Below are 19,925 nucleotides of genomic sequence, written 5' to 3'. Positions count from 1 at the left end.
TGCTTTGTGGTGCAGCACCTTCTTGTACCTTGCCTTGGGACAAAGAGGTTATAGATCAACAGCTTCAACACAAACGAGGACATTTAATTGTGTTTATTATGACGAACAACAACTTCAAACGAAACCTGCAGCAAAATGTCACATAATACTCAACCTCGAGGAGCAGGTATGGTATGGGTTTCTTATTATTACAATTCATGTTGCTGCCTACCCATCACGCCCATTTCTAGGGACACTCCACTTCAGTCCCAGAGAACCCCTAAAATGAGGGGTGTGCAGAGGGAACATGCCAAATCTTTCAATGTAACCAAGTCAAGAAAAAAATCTCATACAGTTCAGACCCCAATGCGCCTCTATGGTTTTTTTTCTCTCTCTCTGTAGCAGATACTTTTTAACAGAAGCCACAGTTCTACCTGATTTGACCTGTTTGTGTTTTTTCTTAAATCACTGACTCCAGGATGTTACCTTCTCTCACCTTACACAAGGAAAAGGTAAGATAATTAACAAGTTAAAAAGCCCTGGGCTTCAGTTAAGGAATACTTGGAGGGGGGGAAGGTGGATGGGAGGTCACACTCTTGGTGATGATCTGTCCATAGCCACAGGGGCAGAGAACGCCCGCTGTCCTCCCCGAAAAGGATTCCTTTCAAAGCCGGCTCTCCCAGGGATGTCGCCCATGCTCTGTGTGCTCTTCCAGGCTGTAGTTTTCTTGCTGCAGCAGTCCCTGTCTGCTAAAAACCCAAACTCGAGACAAGAAGGATTATAAAAAAACCACAGTGAAATGCAGCCAGATTCCATTTATGTCCACATACTATAAAGGTGTCTTAAAAATACTGTCTTCGGTAAAAATATAAACAAATATGTTCTCCCTTATTTATGTTAAAAACCCTGGGAAATTACAAGTCCTGTTTCCAACAAGAGATGGAAAATCACTTAAGCATCTACATCCTTTAAGAATAATACCATCAGTGTTCTGGTGTACATATTTAATATGGTTTAACTTTTAAAATGAGTCTTAAAAAAAATTAAAATCAAACCTTCAAAATCGAGCTTACAATGAAAAATAAATATAGGCTTATCTCCATGTTAAACAGGTTCACCATTTCCCTCCCCTGACAGTACAGTCTTTGTTAAAAGGCAGCACGAAAAATCAAATTACATTAAGAAGAGAAGAAATAGCCACCAGGAAACCATCTCTCTGATCACAAAATAACTTGTCCCCTGGAATTGATTCCTGGGTTTGGTCTCAGCCTCTTGCTGCACAAATACAAAAAGTGTCCCAGAGTCTAAAAAAACCAAAAAAACCGCTTTGAGCCACGACCAAGGTGCTTAAAGGACTTTTGGTTTGGCGATCCATCTGCTGATGTAAAGCCTTCAGCATAATCACCACAGCAAAAAGCCTGCAAAGAGAATGAGCAGTGCAGGTTTTGCCCAAAGTGACCTCTTATCTGCAGATAGCTCCTGGCGGAGCGCTCACAACGCTTTCGGAAACACCCAAAACTCCCATTTGCATCTTGTAATTGTTTTTGTCCACAGAGAGTCCACCTCCGCTAACTTTGTGCTGTCACGGTACCTAGAGGTTGTCTGGTCAGCTCACAAGGGTTAGTCCTGGGCTCTTCTCTGTGATGTTCTGATGTAAATACTCTAGACAGCATTTCCAGTTCCTTTAAAAAATCCTGTAACAAAACATACAAACCAGAGAAGCCTTATTAACACATGTCAACAGAGGCTTTAATTCTTCTAGTAAAAAAATTACAAGGTTAAACATGTTGTTGCTGCTTTTCCAGTGCAGACACCCAGAGAAGCTCCACCACTGACTGCTAAGATGAACTCCCGTGGGTCTGCACGTTCAATCTCCCCACTAATCCCCCCACTCCTCTGAGAGAAGATCACCACCATAGTTTAAAAGGCTTCAACCCCTCCAAACATGCCAGTTCTCACCAGCCTTGAAATATTGCTCATTTTTAGTGGGGTAGCTGAGCTGTTTCCTGCGTTTTGACTATGGCTAGAACAGTCTGACTCCTCTCACGTTCTGGTGGTAGGAGGCAAAGAGGTTTAAAACTCCAGCCCAGTCAGTTAAGACCCTTCCTGGCACGTCCTTCTCAGCTGGAGCACAGCAAACATGTTCAAGCTAGAACAGAGAGAGCTGGTAACCGAGCCAGCTGGTCTCTGAACTCGCTGACAATGTTCTTGGAAATGTTTCCACGCACAAGCAATGCTGGGCCTCACACAGGGACCGAGTTCAGCCAAACACCAGCAACAGGCTCACTGGCAGCCAGTCCTGCTGCCGCGTTAAGCAGGAGCTATAGACTGGGAAGGTTATGGGCTTCATCCACATGAGACTCAACTAGGATGGACTGTTTATGTAGCTTTACTTGTTTATTTCACTTACTGTTCGTGCACATCTAATTACTTACTGAGGGCCAAGGGAGCTCCCCGAGGCTGTGCAAGCAATTCTCTATTTCACTAGTTCTCATTAGCTCATGCTCTACAAGACCATGAAGCATGAAAAGGAACAAATCCCACTGCAGAAGAGAAAAAAACATCAACAACTCAAAGATATGGATTTTGTGTTAATTTCTGTACTCCCACACAACTCACATTTTTCTTCTTGGAGAATGTGGAGAAAAGGAGCAAAAGGAGAAAGCACATTGTTTATCTGGGTGTGGCAGCGAGGGACACCAAAGAGCAACAACCACACTGAGTGAACAAAATTCCTTGAGTTCATAGATTGTATCCTACCACACAGCCTCAACATTTCTCATTCATAGTTTCCAAACACACTGAGTGGTTAGTTCCTCTGCCTTCAAGAACAGCTTGAAAAACGCTTTTCTTTACCTTCTGAAATAAACTGGGTTTTGCCTGCAACTGAATCAGATGATTTTCAGCTGTGTAGCTGGGGATCTTTTAACACCGACACACACACAAAAAAGAAAGCTGATAAAAGACACATGAACGGAACCCAAGTAAAGTCCATTCAGTCCTCGATCTCCCAGGCCAAATTTTGCCCTTTGTTCTAAATTAAACTGTGACTTCCTAAGAGCCCCCCTGACCAAATCCTGCTGGTTTCACCCACACAAGCAACCCGTTACACTGTAGGCAGGCAGAACTCTCATGGGAATACATGAGACCAGCGTGGGTAACTGGCAGCTCCATGGATCGGAACACGCTTTATCTGAACCTCTGCAAGATAACCCATGTTCTTCTTGCTGAACATCAGCTGCACAGGAACAGGTGTCCCAAAGTCCTCCTTCCAGACAGAAAGCAGCAGCTTCAGAAGGCCATAGGTGGGATTATTCTTTACATGCAGCCTCTCAGAGCTCTTCTCTGGGGAATTGATCCTGAGACTCAGGGGAACACGATCTGAAACTGTAAGAAATGGAAGAAAAGGGAACTTCCATGGCTGCACTATTTTCCTTTTATAGCCTTCACCTTGGTCCAACAGTGCATTTCGCATAGCTGTTACCCAATCACTGAAGTAAAAACACTTCGCTGAGGGAAAACCAGTGAACCTGAGAGGACATTAGAAACATGCAAAACTACAAGCTTTGAAACTATACAAACAAGTATTACATAGGAGGAGATTTATACTACTCAGAATACCAATATCTTTGGTTGGCAGATAGCCCCAAGTCTGGAAAGACAAGTGACTAAATACAAGTCAGCCCAACATTGAATAAAAGAGGACCTACGAGTCTTCCTAAAAGAAGAAAATAACACAGTAAAACAACATTTAAATCTATAAAGAGATTAAACAGTTTGCTGTTTTGCCTATAGGCAGAGCTACGTAACTTCATACAAGTGAAAGAGAAGTCGAACGGTGTTGAACTGGAGCTGAGCGTACCAGGTTCTTCCTTGGTACAGTCTAACAGAACGGGGCTGATTTACATTGCTGCTCCCCAGAATGAAATTGCACAACATTTCTGAAAGAATGAACCATATATAAAAGTTTTTAAGAGTGTTCTAAACACAAGAAATTAGACAGTTCCTTAGGGAGAAAACACCAGCATCCAGATCATTACCTCTTGCTGAGAAAAACATTGCATTTAACACAGAGCAGGAAGAAAATAAAATGAATTTTAAAAACTCCACACCTGAAAACACTCACAGAATTCACAACACACAGAAAACAAAGTTAAATACAATTTAAGGGAACAGGCTCTTTTAATAGGGGAAAATAACCCACCTCAGTTGCAACTTTTCAGAGGTAGCAATACTGGAAAACATATCCCATATTTAAATAATGGTATCAATTAACAAAGCACAATGGAGATGCAAATAAGAACACCCGATGTGAAGGATGGCGAGTCACAGCAAAACGCTGTTTTGCGGAAGGTGGAAGGGACTAAAAGCAACCACACAAATTGACAGAAAAAAGACTGCAGACATAATGACACCGCCCAGGGAATCAAACATCCATGAGCTCTAAATACTGAAGACTCTGACCCCAAGGATTTAAGAGAATTTAATAACAGATTTCAGTCTTAAATAGCTGCTCATGACTGACTTACCCAGCAGAGAAGCCAACTCAACTGTGCACTTGGCCAGCTGCTGTTCTGATGTGGGACACATGAACTGGAAAACACAAAACCCAAGTTGTATCTTTGTCCCCACGCTGCGGATGGGATAAAACAAGGGCTCCACAAGGGATAAAAATATCAGAGAAGAGCAGGCAATTTACAGCAAGAAGCACAGAGCTGTAATCAGGAGACCATTAAAGACAAGAGAAGATCATATATGAAAAGCAGATCCATAAAGGCTACTTTTAAGTAACAAGCAGATCTACACAGTACCAATAAAAAAATGCAGCACAACTTTGTCACATTTGAGCTCAGACAAAAAAAAACATTCACCTGAATTCAACTGTAAGGCGAGGCAAACTGGCAAATTTACAGGTATGAAGACAGCTCAAAGTAGTCCAAGGGGGATTTTTTTTTTTTTGTTACTTTTTTTTACTACTTCTACCTTTCTGCATCGAAGTGTCTGACTCAGTCTTCCCAGCAAGCACTCCAGCCAGATGTAGTCAATCACTTCACCCTCACCCCGTGGGCCCACAGCAATACAGAGCACATCCTTGATGAAAAAATAAAAAATAAAAAAAGACAGCAGTCATTCACCAGCTAGTATCACACACTTCCAGAAACAGATCTTTGGAACTACGACAGAGCAGTTCACAGAGAGATGCAGTTCCTCATAAAAATAACAGAAAAATATAATAAAATATTAAGCTGGGATCCTTCTCATTTCATAAAACAGATTGCAGCTGAATTTTTTCCAGCCTTACCTAGGTCTGATTTTCCACCGTAGTTCTCACTGATGTTATGAAGTCAGAGTCAATGAGGGCAACGAGCTCCTCCTCCTTAAAAGTAACTAGCTCTGAAAGCTCCAGCTAAATCTGGAGGCAGAAACTCAGGGTAGAAATGCTACAGAAATCCAGAGCCCTCTTATATTGTCAACGTAGCTTCAATGTCAACCCAAAGCTCAGTATGAAAACTGGTGTAGCCAATTTTACATGTGGTAGCACTTTCCATCACTAGCAATTTACCACCCAGTATCAGAAACCCAGGTTGGAAATAAAAATAAAAAAACCCCAAACAATATTTTAAAAGCTGTGTCTCAAGATACCATATAAAAATGTCTCCAAAAAGCAAGTTTACAGAAAGAGATCCTGGTTTCCTCACATACCTCACTCTTTTTATTCTACCTCGAGCAAGAAAACGTTAAATTGCTTGGAATGTGATGAGAAGGAGATCCAGTATTATTGCTCAGACAAGAAGCAGCAAAAAGAATAGGTAGAATACATAATGCTAAAAAAGTGAGGTTTTTTAGACGACTTCTTTTCCTCATGGGTTACTCACACGGGTTATATAATTGCATGATTTTTACCAGAACAGTCACCTTGTAAAAGCATGGGAGAAAAGATTTGAACCAGCTTGAGTAGAAAATTGCTTGGATCTACAGCTGAAATTAAGTCCACACCATCACCTCCTTTTTAAGATATTCTGATCCTAATTATAGCTGAATGAAGGTGCAGATGTAGACGGGCAAAAAAAAAATCTTTGAGCTGATCCGTACAGATTCATTTGACGCTTAATTCAACATCGAATTCCCGGTGTCTAAGACAGGACAGTGTATCATGTACTACAGAACTGACAAGACCAACAGGAAATACTCCAACTACATGGAGACCAGGAGATTCTCCATAAAAACACTAAGTCTACAAAAAGTAGATATGTTGACTCTTGAGCACACAGCTGTACACAATGCTCACCATACCATGGTTTCTATGCTACTCATATCAAAAGGGCCACTGCCATGGTACCAGAAGTTCTGTATGTGTCTGATGCACACACAAACTGCAAGCGGGGTGTATATATACCTTAATTTCATTGATGATTTGGGAGGGAAAGGGAGCACAGTGCTGACAGCCTGGAGGGCAGTCTCGTCTTGACTCCAGAGCATCCTCACCAGGCAAGGCAAGTCCTGGGACTTTCAGCATCCTGTTGAAGGTTGCCTTCACTTCTCTTTTGATGAGTGCTACAAAGAACAGAGAACAGATCCTGTCTGCTTCAGCTTTTCTCTCCAGCGAGGCGGACAGCTGTTTCCGAACGCTACCCTTACCAGGCAGCCACCCATTACCACTGGCAACTCTTCTCATTTTCCATCAAAATACTTCAGCGGGTTTAATGAACAAAGGAGCTAAGCCAGGAAGCAGCACTAAAGCACAGAGCTGAATTGGCATGATGACACCCATCCAACCGCCATGCCTAAGAAACATGTATGTTTGCTACCAAAATAAGTTTTGACCAGCATCCAAAACACTAAACTCTTGCTGCCGCAAATGTTGCTGGACATTCTTCCCCCAGATTCTTGGCACAACCTCCTGAACCAATGGGTTTTCAGAGATTCCGAAGAGTTGCCAGAGCACCATTACAGAGAGGGCTGCAGTTGCCTTCAGCCTGCTGAAAACACACCCAGTGTAAGGGGTGTTTGTTTTTACAGAAGATCTCAGAAGCACTCTGTACGTGAGCACGACCGTCCGTACCATACATTTAAAGTGCTAAGACAGCTTCAGCCTAGATGACATTTTCAGAAAAAGCTTTCCACAGCATTCATCCTCACCATCCTGTGAGCCTCCGTAACTACACATCACTTACACAGGCCAAGCCTGAAAAATCCCTGAAGAAGGTTCTTGGAGCTAGAAATCATTCCTCTTATTCCTAAACAAGGAGGGACAGAGCAACAGCACGCTTCCCACCAAAAGAAAAAGAAGTAGGAGCAAGTATTAGAGTACATTCTACCCCTTGACCTCAGAAGAGCAGCATGGTACATGGGTTAGAAGCCCCAGTTCAGGGTAAGGAGACTCACCTGCAATGTTGGCAGAAAGCCAGCCACAGGCTTTCTCGGTTGCCAGCTCCACCGCGATGTCTTCTGCGCTACTTAAAACCTTTAGAGGGAGGATAACAAGTGACAGGAGATTTACTACTAGCCACAGCACTGTAGTCAGTGAGAGTCAGAAGAAAGCCTAGAGGGGAAAAAGAGCTTAATTCTGGCAGGCAACATTAAAACGGAGGGCACTGACCCTGTGGGAACTGCTGCTCTGAGCAATAGGACTGACCTGTTTTGATTTCCCAAACCTCATCCTCCTACAAACCCCAACAGCTCATGGGTAAGGTGATGCTAAACCAAAAAGCATTATCCTCTCAAGGTGAGTGCAATTTATATACCATTCTAGTCTCGACACTTAGCTATTGGCTAGACTGGTGCTTTAGGCAGACTATCCAAGGCAGCCTGGCAGAGGTGACTCTCCTCAGCTGTTAGTCCTCACAGGAGGGCACCAACCAATTCCACTGCCCTAAGCTAGTAAGGGATAAGTGAAGCAGCAATAGAAAAACAGTCCAGAATTAAATGAAAATACATACTGCTGCAGAGGTCTCTTCCGGTAGTAACACCCTTATTGCCTCAGGACCTTTCTTTTTGCAAAATCTGCAAGAAAAGAAAGAAAACATGCCACAGGATTAGTCAAAAGTTCCTGGGCAACATCCAGAGGTTCGTCACCGTAGTAACTTTCACACGCTCTCTTACAGTCAAAACCAGCTGGAAGGCCGCAGCGAACTAAGTCAGAGCAAAAGAGCCATAGGAGGAAAGAGCAATTACAAGGCACCACCAAGCTGCTACACTTGGTTTTCCAAAGAGGGGAAATACAAGAGCTGCAGTGGATGGCTCTTTGGAGCTGGGTGCAGGGGGACAAACACAGCACCTTCACTCCTTCCTACAGATACAGCAATAACTGGCCGGAGGTGCCACAGACAGTCACCCTAAGAAGAGCAGAGGTCAGGGTTTATCATCACCAGAACCTGAGCAGGACAGGCCAAGCCGAATTAGGCTCACGGAGTCCACAATAAGAAGAGAAGGGAAGGCAGAAGTTTAAATAACTGTTTCTCCTTACTCTCTGCCTTTGATGAGTGCCTGGGCCCCTTCCTCATACAGGTGAGCGCACACCTCTTCGAGCAGCTTGTCTTGATTAGCATCCTCCTCCTTCACTTTATCCTGCAACATGCCTTCAGCCCTTTGGACTAACTCTGCTACCAGTGTTGCCCTGTAAAAAAAACAAACCAAGAACAATCAGACTATAATCAACGCTAGAGACAGTGCACACTAACTGTAACCAGCTGTTGTCCCCACACAACCGACAAGGAGACTGGGGGAGCTGGTTTCACAGCCCAGGAGAAGAGAAGGGAAAAGAAAGGGTCACAGATAAGAAAGAACAAGACTCTTCCAGGAAGCATGTGGCTAAAGGCTGACAGATAACACGCACAAGGTGGAAAAGGGGAAATTCCGATAGGAAAACTAAGCACTGGAACATGGTACTAAGAGCCTCCCGAATCCCCATCCTTACAGACTTCCACAACTCAGCCAGAAAAGGTGCCAAGCAACCTGACTGAACTTGAAAACTGGTGCTACTTTGAGCAGAAGTTTGGATTAGGTGACCTCAGGTCCCTTCTGATTGAGATTTTCTCATCATTAGCAAGAGCATTCCAAAAAGGATAGAAAGTTTTAAAATACCACACCTACGTTCACATTCCAAGCATCCCAGAGTCATATAACCCTCCTCTCCGCAGCCCTTCCCAAATTCCCGTCTCTGATGGCAATCAGACATTTCTGGATCCCACTCCTGTCATACATATGCCTTACATAGCCTTGGCTTTCTGCTATACAGCACACTCGGAGGGAATCTTTTCCTGATATACACAATTTTAACTCTCTGCCTCGGTAGCATAGTTGTTACTTCTTAAGTCACGGATCACCAGCACTTACTTGATGTGCTTAACGCAGTTGGATCCCACCCTCTCTGCCACAAATTCAACTGTTCTCCGTAGGGAGGGAGGCTGGTTGTGGAAGAAGGCCTGTTCCAACTCTACCTGTTCAAGAGGAAAGTGCTACAATTGATTCACGCACTCCCCGCAGATCCTTCTCAACACAAGAACGACAGAACAACCATCTGGAATTGTGCTAAAAGACACCCCACCTGCCTACACTAGAACTTTCTGCTACTGCAGCATTTGGCACCCCTGTAAAATATTTGCTCTCTGTCTCCTTCTAACTGTTTAACCCAAAAGTCACTGTCAGGGTTTGTGAAGTTACAAAAACAAATGCCCAGTAAAGGGAAGTCCAGGAGTGTTCTGACAGCACCTACTAGCAGTGAGTCACCACACTGTGAAAGAAAGGATCCTCTCTTTCCGTTACAGGCCAGCAGTCCTGTAAGCTCCTACACAGCTGGTTCTTTTGGTGGAAATCAGGGCTACAATCCAGCCAAAACGGAGTATGAGAAACACACCAATGAAGAGGCTGGCAGAGAAACAGGCTAGTTGTTGCAAGAATGTTTTACTGAAGTTACCTGGATTTCAGCACCCACAGGGTATCCCAGCCACATGACTGTAACAGGAGAATGAGGACTAAGGGTACCCAACTGTTCAACACAACGTTCACTGCTGCCTAGGCCCGTTCTTTTCTTTCCCTGGCATTAGGACACCACTGCGTACCCTACTCTCACACAAGAAACTTCTCCCACCCTTCTACCCCTTGCCACTCTCCAATTCCATTACCTGCAGTTTCCGGTGCGTGACAGAAGCCTTGGGTGCCAAGGACTCTGCAGCTGTGGGAGTGATTTTCCTTATAAAGCCACCATTTTTCGCTCCGCTACCAGCCACAAAGGAGGCAAGCAGCTTCCGCAGCTCACCTGTACAGAGAAACATGCAAAAGCAGTCATTGCCCCCCTGATCAAGGCAACAAACCAAAACTTGAGACTTTCACATTGTCAGTCCTGTTCCCAGGGGAGATTCTTGAAGCCTCTGTGAAAGCTGGAGTTTCAAAAAAGCAGAGGGACAATCCCACCCATTTAACTGGCAGAGCACTGCAAGGCAGGCAAGGCTCTGAAGATAGGAGACTTCCAAAAAAGTTCCCTGGCACACAAGACTTAGAAGGCTCAGGGAGCAGCTGTTTCTATGCACCCCCTTCTAGCATGGCAAGCAGGAACTGTAAAGCTTACAAGGACATCAAGGCAAGCAGAGTTACACAAAATGCCTACAAGGTCAGGAGAAAATACCAGGGGAAAAGCTTAAAGACATGTTCAATCCCTAGAAGCTTTTGTAATGCAGGTTTAGCACAGTGTTTTCCTAGCAGGTAAGTACCAAGAAGTGAAGCACCATCCCACCACCTGGGACTCTATCGTCTACAGAGAGGGATTTCACCAACAGCAGTCAGACTCCAGGAAAAAAAGAGATCTCAAACAATAACCTGATAAAGCACCAGGGTACAAAGGGGATCTTTCCCCTCTGCCTGGCAGCAGAAGGATGTGACGGATGAGGTCCCCCATCCCTCTGTATTTGAGCTCTACAGATCAACTATCCTGACTTTGCAGCCTCCCTCCCCCAGCTTCACCAGACACTCATCACACCCACGTAAGCTTCTGCAATACAGCTTTTTATCAAGGTTGACTCACACGCAACTGAGACCTGAAGGTGTGAGGAGTGGTGAGAAAGATGATCCCAGGACTCACAGCACCAACAGACAAACAGAAATTAAAAATATAAATACATATATACAAATATATTTTATATATCAAATACAAATAAAATACTCACCAAGATAGGGACAGCAGGTATAAAGCAACTGCTGATCCACCAAGGGTACAGAGTCCTGTCAGAAATGGAAGGAAATGCTGAAAGGACACAGCAGGCAAGAAATTCGGCAAGTCAGAAATCCCAAACCCATGGTCACCGGCAGGTTTCAGAACTGCCTTTCCACAAAAACAATAAAAACATCAAGACTCCAAATCCACAGTAAAATGATGAACTCTGCAGTCCAAGTGTTCAGTCCAGCCCTGTAACACTCCCCAAGCTGTTCTACGTTAGAGAAGCTCAACCTCTGGTTCCGATTGCTGCCAAAGCCCAGCTGAAAGCTGATGGTTACAGAAGGGAGCCAAGACTAGTTGCCACAGCTGCTACTCATAAAAAACCCGACCTATCCGTGGAGGAGTATAATGAGGCACATCTGCTGTGCATTATACCTCCACAGGTGCCACTGGACTCAGTGCAGCACTGCACCACAGAGTAATGTCACCCCAGCACCACACAGCACAGCCAGAGGTATGGGACGAGTTACCATCCACGTGGGCAGTGGGTACTGTGCTCATTTGGAAAAAAAAATTAATCAGTTGATCTCTGAATCTCGTCTCCACCACTGAAGAGCCAGTGCAAACCAGAACCTTCTAATTAAAAACAAGATGCACATATCTTGTTCTTGTGATATCTTGGCAAAGATATCACAGAATGATTCTGTGCTATCTTGGCAAAGATACTGCTCATTTTTCAAGGAATTTCATGTATTTTTTCGCATATCTGGGAGTTATCCGAAATGTCACACCTGCCATATTTTTCTGCTTGCTCATACTGTTTTCAGTTCAGTTACCCCTTTTCATGCAGTTGCTCAAGACAGCTGCACTGAAGCCAAGTTGCTGGTAAAAATCTTAAAACTCTTGAGGCCGCGGCAAGTCCACCTTCATGCGCAGATTCAGAAGACATACTACTGTGCTAACTCACCAAAGCCTGAGCAGATGTCGCAGTATCCATCATCAATCCCTCCTGCCTGACATCAGTGGTAAAAAACAACTCTTCAGGAACTGATGGAACCTGAAACAGAAACCCCAGCAGTTACAACCCAAACAGTAAATTCACACCGTTTCTGATAAAGACGACAGTCTCACCAACCTGCCACCCACAAAATAAACTAGGACTAAGGATCAGCTCCACCCTACGGAGGATCTTTTTGTAGAATTAAAGGCTTAGTTTGATCGCAATAAGCCACCTTCTGTACCCTCCCCACAGAGCACTTTTCACCTTTCCAACAGGTTCCCGCTACGCAGTTACCCTGCTTCCAACTGGAGGCACAGATGGATTTCAAAAGTTCTTCACACACCATCCCTTCATCAGACAAAAAAAGTCCCCAGTATTTCAGGGCTGCCAGCTTTGTGACAAGGGCTTCCAGTTCTAACAGGAATTGTCTGTCTATCTGCTTACAAGGATGCAGATTTGTAAGCACAATAATGTGTTTCAGCAGCAATCAGAACTCTTACTGGAAAAGAAAATGTTGCTTCCCACAATTCCACTAGAGGAAAAATAACCCTCTGTTAGAATGCAGAGGACTCTAAAACCAACACTAGTGTGAAAAAAAAACAACAAACACAACAAAACTACAAACTAGTGTTTTAACTCATTTTATTACTTTTTTCTACTGAGTTCTGTGCCCTGCTTTTTCTTCAGGGAAAATCTGTGCGCGCCCAGGAGACTCTACCTGAAAAAGCCAACCTAGAACTGCAAGGATCAGCAGCTTGTTCAGGAAACTCATCTCCTTATCTTCAGAAAGGACCATTAACCTGCCATGAAGCAGAAGCAGCAAGACAGAATATTAGATTTCAGTCGCTCAATTTTCATTAAGGAAAAAAAAAAAAAAAACAACAAACACCCCAAACCACTCCTTTTCTAATTCATCACCATGTACACGTTCTTTACTTGTCTGTCCTAAGAGCAGAGAGCAAGCTCTACTTTTTGCACATATGCATCTGAATAACACACTGGACAAGCTAATGTTAAGTGACTCTCTAGAATGCACTTCAAATTCTTCTCCTGTATTTAGGAAAGAAAACTAGACCATTCTTTAGGCATGGGAGACCTTGTAGGTTTAAGGTTCAAATTCAAGGTTGAAAATTCACAGCTGCAGATGTAGGAGGAGTCAGTAGGGATTTAAAGAGTTTTGTTTACTTAATGAAAAACAACACATTTAAATCAAGTATTAACTTCTGAGTTTAGGATGTGTACCCTTTGCAGTTTTATGCAAAATGAGAAGTGCTTATGATTTGCAACAAAAAAGCACTTTAAGAATCTCAAGCTAGGGCCAGCAGGCATTCTCGAACACCAGGCGCCTCAACTAAGTAAGCAAACCTTCACAGAGAAATTCTTAATAAATATCCTTTCCCAGGCTCTTACCTGTATACCTGCAGCAAGAGACAAAATACTTTCCTGTAGTAATCAAGGAAAGGAGCAATATGATCCACCAGGGAAAGGTACTCCACAATCCAAGGGATAGTGAGGATGGAACGTTGGTCCCGAATAGATTGTCTCAGAAGCTTCAAAACATCCAGTACAGGCAGGGTCTAAATGGAAAACAGAAGTTAAAGCAGCAGCTTGAAGTTACTTTTTTATCCTTAAAAGAATAACTTTACCTATATTTTGACTTTTCTTTCTAGAATTTCACCTTCTGTGCAAATAAAAGATGACTTTCTGGATTAAGAAAACATTTATTTGCACGCGAACAGAGGTAAAAACCAGACTACGACACCAAGCTGAGGTCCTACCAGGGCTTTCAAAAGCAAGGCTACGAGTCTGACTACGTACAAGTGGAGTCAAGGTCTAACCCCTGCCTCCCTGCGCTGAGTATGACACACTGCCAGGAGGTGGATGCTAAACTCACAGAAACATTCCTGGTCACTGCATTTCAAACTACAAATACAAGTCACCTTAGCTAGGTCAGAGTTCTGCTATGACAGCCCCAGACCATCAGTGCTTGGCTCCCTCTCCTCTAGCTTATGCAAACTCTTCTCTCCTTTGTTCCCAACCCCAGAACACGCAGTAGGAGCACAGAAGCGTATAACATCATCCCAGAAACCACTGGCTCGCTTTGAAAGGGCATAAAAATCTTCACAATCTCTTCCTTGGATTAGAAAACCTGCCTGTCAAGCAAAAGGCCACGCTAGATTTCTTAGAAGAGCTTGTTTTCTTACTTGGTTTCTTAATGCTACAGCAGAGTCTTGCAAGTCTCTAGTCGGTTGATCCATGGTGCGATATGGCAAGAAAACAAGAAACCCCAGGAACTTGGCGAGGAGTCGTAGGCTTAACAGGACCACAGTGAAACGCTTCTTTTCATCCTGAAACGAAGAAAAGCAAGCTGGGCAATGCTATCCTAAATGGCAATTAAACTTCCACCCCCTTCATGTAAAAGGAGTGCGTAGCTTCACCACTGCTTTTAATAAAGCTAAGTTCTCAAAAGACCTATTTATCAAGCATTCTAAATTGTTTCTGCCTCCACTGCTTCACAGCGAGACAAAATTAATACAAGAGCTTTCTAAACCAACCAGCTGCTCAATCACATCAACCCGTTAACAACTTTGGAGTCAACGAGAGGGTAGAGAGCTGATCTCTTGCCTCCTTTACGCCATGTCTGCTCTGCAAGTCCTCACAAACCTTCAGCTGCTGCTTTGCTAACAGACCGTAAGCAGTGACACCTCTGATAAGTACAGATGACTGAAGGAACATCTGAACGGGTATGAACATGCATGACTACAAAGTCATTCCAACTAAAAATCTTTCTCCATGGAAAAGGAGCTGCTGCAGCTGAGTGCAACAACGGGAGTCAGTCATTTCACTGATCTAACACAGGGTACTAACAACCTGAAAAGGAGGTTTGCACTTTTCAAACTACTGTGCATCATCTCTTACAACACAGTCATATGAAACATCCTGAAACACGCAAAAAAATGGCAAGAGGCTCCATAACCAAGCTGCAGAGTTATAACAAAAGCAAACAAAGAAGCTCTTGATCTGCAAAGACAGCAGTGGAAGCTCCAAGCAACTCACAATCAAGCCAGTAATTGTCCGAGTACTGGAACAGCTCAGGGAAATTCCTGCCTGATGTGTTTGCAAAAACCAAGCTTACCTGTTCATCCATATCTGCTTCCCCATCACCGTGCTCATGCTCCACCAGAGTAAGGCCATTGAGTTCCAGTATCTTCAGGCACAGACTATCCATCAGGTGCTGATTGAACTGGTAACTTCAGCAAAAGATGATGAGTCAGACTGGGCTGAAAACAGCAGCGAAACCTCAACTACCACACTGCAAAATTCCAAGCTTGTCTCATGAGTTGTATCAAGCATCAGTAGATACCGAATGTAACACACTGACAGACAAGAAAGCAAGGGACAAGATTAGTACTGGCTGATCCCCTTCTTTTCTACTCTTATTTTGTACATTTTCAAACAGATGCTATTTAGCAAGGCCCGGCATAAGGATAATAGTACTGATCTGTCGAAGCAGGCAGCTGTAAAGTAACTGAACTCAAGAGTCAAATCTCCCACAGACCACAACTCCTCCATGCTGTGGATGGTGAAAACCTCATTAAACAAAATCATAAACCTGGCTTCATCTCGTAACAACTCAGCATCATGCGCTACCACACAAAAAACATTTGGCCAGTCGAGTGGCCTTGCCAGGCAACACCACACACCTTGGCACTGGGAAATGCTGATGGCCTGTAACAAGGTATTATGGTTTTATAGAAAAGAAACTACTCCTAATGTGGCACACACACACACAAACACGTTCTATGCTCCAGGCAGAACCTGCTTATTAACATGCTCGCTGTGCGTGCTGGCTGAGAACACCACGTGTGGCATTATGCAGCTTAAAAACATTCCTGACATGCTCCAGACAACTCCCCGCTGCAGCACCAGCACACTGGTGTTCCCCACTCACCCACACGTTTCACAAAGGAAAGAGCGAGCACGGGCAGCTAACCTTCCTGCGCTGAGGATGAAGTCCCTGAAGAACTGCTGGCACCCCGGGAATGAAGGGGGTGGACAAGGCCCTCTGATGCTCTGAGGAACAACGAATCTTTCCTGCAGCCTCTTCAGACGGCTCAGATTATCAGAACCCAGCATATTAAGGACATCCTGGTCTGGGGTGTCTCCCCAGCTTGCACCACCGCCAATAGGACCTTTACACATCTTGAGGAGACAGAAAGAGCATCAAGGTGGGAAACTGGTAACAAGGTATCATTTCATTTCATCTCTCGCCTCACACATCCTCCCTCCCTCACAAGATCTTGCTTTAGGAGCAATCCAAGCACAGCCTTTTCAGGCAGCCCACGTACAAAAGGTCTATTGTCCTCATGCCAAAACGTGCCACCTCGGCCATAAATGGCTTAGAGATCTCGAGAGATGGATCCTAGACATCTAACTTGGCCATATCCAGCAGGCTACATCCAGATGCGTGGAGAGAACAGATGCTGGTTCCCTCTTCATTCCCTCTCATCGAGAGTCTGTACATAGTGCAAAGATAACCTGGAGCCTTCTCCAGGCCAAACAGTCCCAGCTCTCTCAGCTTCATCTCATACAAAAAATGCCCTCGTCCCTTAATAATTTCTGTGGCTCTGCACTGGACTCTAGTAAGTATCTTTCTCGTACTGGTGAGCCCAAAACTGGGTACAGTCCTCCAGCTGTAACCGAACCAATGCTGAGTAAAGGGAAAACATGACTGCATACTCCCATTTCTAAGTCAGGATAGCTTTAATGAGGGAAATCATACCAAAAAGCAACATTTAACTATGAGTATCAAGCGAAGAATTACTAGGTCCATTTATTCCAAATTGAGCATCTTCCTCTCCCAAAAGAACACCTTCTTCTGCTTTCCAACCTTTAAATTATCAGGCCTTCAACACAAATCCTCAGTTTAGGTTCATTTCTGCACGAGTATAGTAACTACACACAAGACTCCGCAAAACTTTCTAGCCAGACCCATCAGATGCACGGATGACTCCCAGTTTTCAGTTTAATCTTTGGTCACCCTTTAGAGACCCTGCAGCGTTCATCAAGAAGGCACAGGTAGGAAGAAGAAATGCAGTAGCTGACCCTAATTAAATCCTGCTGGTGCAAGTCCATCTCACCTCTTTCCCACAATCTCCCTGAACACACACACATCAGACAGGACGCTGATGCAAATTTAAAGTGGACACTAGAGGACTTTTTGACGTTGCAGCTGATCACAACTTGCTGGCAATGTGTGTGGGCTAATATTCAGGGAGAGGTTTTGTGTCTGTTTTGCTATCCAAAAGGAACCCACCAATTAGCCAGCCATTTACAGGGAATGCAATGAATATCTACACTCCAGTCAGAAGCATCTTTTCTTTTTTTGTGCCTTCAGTCACAGTGAAGTCAAATGATGCTCAAAACCAGCCAAAAACTCCTGCAAACTACAACAGCAGCACTTACATCAAAAAGAGGCTGTTGCAGTGCTACACAGAAGAACCAGACACTCTTTGCATATATAACTGGGAAGCTCTGCATTTGATATATGTCAAAATATATCCTTAAAATTTCTAAAAATTAGAATATCAGAAGCTAAAAGTAAACAACAATAAAAAATGAATTCTTATAGCTCATGATGTGCTTAGTGTTCATCAGTAATTTATCACTAATTTGTATTTCTGGAAAAGGAAGGAAATTCCCATCCTGAAAACTTGTTTCTCCCCCCAAAAATCTCAGTAGGAAAATCTCAAAGAAACTTGCAAGACACAGTTTGTTTTCTCAGGCCAAGATACCTATTTCCATTAAAAAACCCGAAGTCATTTACCTGGATAAGCTGTTTCTGAAAGAGCCTGGCAAAATGGCTGTGGTTGCAGGTTGCAGACAGGTGAGCCATCATGGCCCTGTGAAGGAAAACATTACAAAACCTTGACTGGATCACGGTAGTACAGAAAAGGTGTTCTAACCTCAAACTATAATGAAAAGCATAAAACAACTGCTTTAAAGAAAGCAATCTCCAAAGGCCACTGCAAAAAGTAACATCTTTATAACCAAGTTTCCCAAGCACTGAGCCCCATCTGTCGATCACAGAAACAAAAATTCTCCCTGAGGACCTGTAGAGCAAACACAGCCCTAAAGATAAAAAGTCTTGCTTTCCCGCAGTAATGATGTTGTTTAGAAAGAAAATTGAAACATTCAGCTCCCAGATACGTTCAGGTACATTAAAGAGCTTGCTCAAGCAGCATGAGACTCCTACCTGATCTTGTTGCCCAAAACTCTTTCGAAGTCCCATCCAGTTTTTTCATGGTTATCCTCCCACTCACGCAGTAGTTCATAAAATATGTCCCTGTGAATCAAGATATTTAAGGCTATGATTTCCCACTCTTCAAAATTTGAAGTACCAACACCTGAATATTCTATTGCTCCTAAATTCCCCAGCAAGAATCTACCTCAGATTAAACAGCTCAAGCTTCTAAGCAATCAGATACCTTTGCAAAACTCATTAATGTTAGGGTACTTCAGCGAGTTTCCATCTTCCGTGTCTTTGACAGCAAGTGCTTAAGCTTGTTATGCCCAAGCTCTGATGGAATGACCAAACCACCCATTACCAGACACACTGAAGACTGAGAGGCAGGAAAGAATAAGCCACATGAAATAATACCTATGAGAAGAGAAAAAAAGGACCAAGACAACTTGCCATTCTGCCCTCACCCTGTTGCTGCGAGCATGGAGGGAGGTGGCAGGAAGAATAAAAGCGTACCAGATTTTTACGCAGGAGCAATCCAGGGTGACTGCACTGGCCTTTACCAGAAATTTCAATAACTACTCCTGAAGAATTAGGCGGTTCTTCTCTAAAGACATTATGCACTTAGCTCCTGCAGTTGATACGGACAAAGACTTCTCTTTTTTCTCTTTTTTTGGTAAAATAAGAATGAAAGTCTCAAGATTCTTCTACAGCATGTAGCATACATGAGACAATATCCTTTGCTCACAGTCATGGAACGATTATACCCTGCGAGCCATACAGCAATAGTAGAAGAAACTTACCTTTGTTTCTTAAATATGTGAAATGCTCTGTCACTAGGAAAGTTAGAGCGATTGTCTGTTTCTGGCTGGAAAGAAACGGACTGTACAGAGCATGGCAGCAAGAGAGACACCTGTGAGAAACAGGAAGGAGCCATTAGATTAACATAAGTCTCTAATTTAACCAGCAAGCTAAGACCTAGAAAAAGGAGGGAGAATAAGCGATGAGGAAAGCAGTTATCACTAGTGGAGCTGTTCAGACATCAGCCATTAGGTTTTACAACCCACATGACAGAGGCAGAATCATTCAACATTACAGAAGCACCTTATCTAAGAAATCTCTGCAGAATACTGCAACCAGTACGGACACAGTGTGGAAAGAATGATCTGCAAACTTTGTACCTTCAATATAGGGCTCCAGAGAGTGCAGGATAGTGGCTGACAATTCCAGCATTATTCTTCTTTTTCCTATTCAAAAAGCCTATGTTTTCAAGGAACAAGAGACCTTTATTTACAGCTTTAACTAAAAGGACCTATCGAAAGGCCCTAATCTCAGAAAATACACTGCAATTTCTTTGCCAAGGGTCATTTCCATTTTTAAATGATGGATGAAACAAGACACAAAATACACTAAGGAAGGCATTCCTACCATCCAGCTTTAGTTCCCTAACCCAGACTGAATCAGGAAAGCAGTCTTCTTGAGCTGCACTGTCTCCTCTGAAGCTTCATTTGCCTAAAAGGGGTCCGCAGCTATATGAAACAGATCCACTT

At 43.5% G+C, this 19,925-nt stretch overlaps 1 protein-coding gene across 1 annotated transcript in view; it reads right to left on the bottom strand.

Moving 5' to 3' along the window:
* Positions 1-1,547: 1,547 nt before the first annotated feature.
* The window catches only part of CDAN1 (codanin 1), a gene marked incomplete at its 5' end in the record, with an annotated part of 21,007 nt that continues 2,629 nt past the window's right edge, over positions 1,548-19,925 (bottom strand). The window contains 21 exons of the mRNA XM_009879256.1: positions 1,548-1,673; positions 2,415-2,522; positions 3,164-3,366; positions 4,509-4,572; positions 4,963-5,070; positions 6,377-6,534; positions 7,366-7,444; positions 7,920-7,983; positions 8,447-8,596; positions 9,316-9,419; positions 10,104-10,237; positions 11,142-11,196; positions 12,099-12,188; positions 12,850-12,931; positions 13,542-13,708; positions 14,336-14,479; positions 15,268-15,382; positions 16,126-16,334; positions 17,959-18,034; positions 18,388-18,477; positions 19,179-19,288. Of these exons, the coding sequence (XP_009877558.1) occupies positions 1,548-1,673; positions 2,415-2,522; positions 3,164-3,366; positions 4,509-4,572; positions 4,963-5,070; positions 6,377-6,534; positions 7,366-7,444; positions 7,920-7,983; positions 8,447-8,596; positions 9,316-9,419; positions 10,104-10,237; positions 11,142-11,196; positions 12,099-12,188; positions 12,850-12,931; positions 13,542-13,708; positions 14,336-14,479; positions 15,268-15,382; positions 16,126-16,334; positions 17,959-18,034; positions 18,388-18,477; positions 19,179-19,288 (2,436 nt within the window). The remainder of the gene's footprint in view (positions 1,674-2,414; positions 2,523-3,163; positions 3,367-4,508; positions 4,573-4,962; positions 5,071-6,376; positions 6,535-7,365; positions 7,445-7,919; positions 7,984-8,446; positions 8,597-9,315; positions 9,420-10,103; positions 10,238-11,141; positions 11,197-12,098; positions 12,189-12,849; positions 12,932-13,541; positions 13,709-14,335; positions 14,480-15,267; positions 15,383-16,125; positions 16,335-17,958; positions 18,035-18,387; positions 18,478-19,178; positions 19,289-19,925) is intronic.

This window comes from Apaloderma vittatum, unplaced genomic scaffold, assembly GCF_000703405.1.
Source record: "Apaloderma vittatum isolate BGI_N311 unplaced genomic scaffold, ASM70340v1 scaffold4412, whole genome shotgun sequence".
Taxonomy (NCBI): domain Eukaryota; kingdom Metazoa; phylum Chordata; class Aves; order Trogoniformes; family Trogonidae; genus Apaloderma; species Apaloderma vittatum.
Note: the sequence above shows the minus strand (reverse complement) of the source record. Positions and strands in the feature narration are given on the sequence as shown.